This window comes from Phytophthora parasitica (genome assembly GCF_000247585.1).
Source record: "Phytophthora parasitica INRA-310 unplaced genomic scaffold supercont2.67, whole genome shotgun sequence".
Lineage (NCBI taxonomy): Eukaryota > Oomycota > Peronosporomycetes > Peronosporales > Peronosporaceae > Phytophthora > Phytophthora nicotianae.
The window spans coordinates 167,104-169,295 of record NW_008649053.1 but is presented as its reverse complement, the minus strand read 5'-3'; the positions used below and the strand labels follow the sequence as shown (position 1 = coordinate 169,295).

Here is a 2,192-nt window from a genome sequence, read left to right as displayed (position 1 = left end):
ACATCTGATTGAGTAATGTGGTGCTGGGTGAACTGTTTGTTGCTGAACACTGCATGATTTTCTCTAAGTTCTGGAATTGTACTGACTGTGCGAGGTCAAGTAAGTGATCGTGCTTGTGGTGCAGAACTAATGATGGCAGGCGTGGAAGGGATCAAGTGGATGGCCATTTCACCCTGGAGGAAAGCTGAAAACTGGTTGTTGACTCCTTAATGAGCTAGACTATTTCCTGATGCCGAGCTGCTAACGCATCAATTACTGATGCGTTCGGTTTTGTTGGGAGAGTAGGGGCATAGCAACTGGAAGTTGCATCTCCATGGAGTGTTGAGATGTCTGCGCTCTAGCCAAAACCTGCGTGCGATACTGTTGGAACCGATCCCCAAATGCAGCATGATTCTTGATCCTAGGTGGCAAATGCTCAAACATGAAGGCAGAATCTTGGATGAGGACAACGCATAAGTACTCCATCAATTCAGTAAAGCCTCGTGCTGCCAATTTTCTCTCCCATGTTCCATCTAGAATCTTCTTGTATGTGTCGAGACCAGGAGAAATTCGAGTTTGCATACAATCTTGTGGGTCTAAAATGGCTCGTTCCAGATAATACTTTCGGGAACGTGGCGGGTGTCCTGACATCGCACGAATAGCTTCCCGAGCGAGCAGAGCAGAGTAGACGGATTCTACGGTGTCCATGCCCCATGGCGACGAGTTTGGGAGACATTCACATCGGCGCTCTCAAGCTGTCGGACACCCTGCTGTCTATTGATGTGAGTTTTTTTTATTAAATGTTAATCCAAGTCGATTGAAAACTGGTTCGTAGCTGGACTTGTGTTTCGTAAATTGACTTCAAGCGATCGCGCCCACGCAAGAATTTGATATCATACCAGTCTTTAGATTGCCGAAAATTGGGAAAAGGTTCCAAGTTGATGTTGTACTACTCGAACAAATAGAAAGTAACGACACCAATTGGGCATAAGTGCACGTCTTTATTACGCCTGTAGCCAACGTGTTGAAGTTTCCCAGTGTGTTTGTTTTTCCATGTTGTATCAGCAAGACGAGAGTGGTACAAGCGATCTTGATAGTTCTTTTTCTTGTCTCAGTGGATTGAGATTGTAGATTCTTTATAAGCTGTTTCACTTGAACAGATTGGCGGTGGAGAATTGAGTTAACTCGAAGAGCGACCTATTGGTTCTAGAGATCGAATACAGTGTTGACGTATTCACATACCCCCCCCCCCATCACCGTGCCTTTCTTCTATTTTTCCCCCTACCTACCACTTGATCTGACAAGATGAGATGTAACTTGCCCTATGTGACTGTGACTCCGTCGCAAAAGTGTTTCTGAATGTACCACTCCTTAAACTCTGTCTGGTAGCTTTCGTACTTTCGTTTCGTGTTGGTGGGGCGATCATTAAAACTGGTTGGTAGTGTAGCTAGCTCACTCTCTTCAATATGCATGCGGGCGGAACTGTCATTTGGTGGGCCTTCGGTTGCTGTAGATGAGTTGTAGCCGCATACTAGCCGATCGATAGTCCTGACCTCCTCCCCACACTTAGATAGTAATATTTCCAAAAACAGATCTCATAACCGATATGCTGATTATGTCCTAATTTTGATACTGACTCGGTCCATACCTCTATGTTCGTCAGCCCTGATACTCATGAAGCATCTTAATCTACTCTTGTATATTTGGGGCTGCCAGTCCTGTTAGTCGCTGAGGGTGGTGCGTATACGATCACGCTCCTCTTGTTGGCGGTCGTTCGATCACCCAGAATCATTCCAGAATGGCCTCCAATTCCAGCTTCTGTTTGCGACGCAAGCTCCGTGACTTCCTTGTCTTGGCTGGCTACTGAAGACCAGGTCACGGGAATGTGGAGTGGTGAGGCGTCTTTGACAAGCGCACTGAGGTGGTAATAACACCACGCGTTTGCCGTTCGACAGACGGGAATCGCAGGTTCTAGAAGATCCTGCTCCGGTTGCGCTGCTCTTATAATACTTCCTATGGTTTCGAAAGAGGGTTTGTGTTACAGTGGGTTCCGGTGGGTGGGCTTTGAATAATGGGTCAGAATTAGGCTCAATTTTCTATTTAAAGTTGATGTTACTTTAAAACTGACATACCCATTGCAATTCATACCAGTAGAAGTCTATTCTTAACCTTCTTAACCAAGAAACATGGGCGATGGATGGGATGACTGAATA

General features: G+C 45.8%; 1 protein-coding gene across 1 annotated transcript; it reads right to left on the bottom strand.

Moving 5' to 3' along the window:
• Nucleotides 1-252: 252 nt before the first annotated feature.
• On the bottom strand, nucleotides 253-687 carry PPTG_17190 (hypothetical protein; the record flags this gene model as incomplete). Its single annotated transcript, XM_008915066.1, has 1 exon — nucleotides 253-687. The coding sequence occupies one exon, from the start codon at nucleotides 685-687 to the stop codon at nucleotides 253-255; it is 435 nt and encodes a 144-aa protein (XP_008913314.1).
• Between the last annotated feature and the right edge of the window lie 1,505 nt (nucleotides 688-2,192).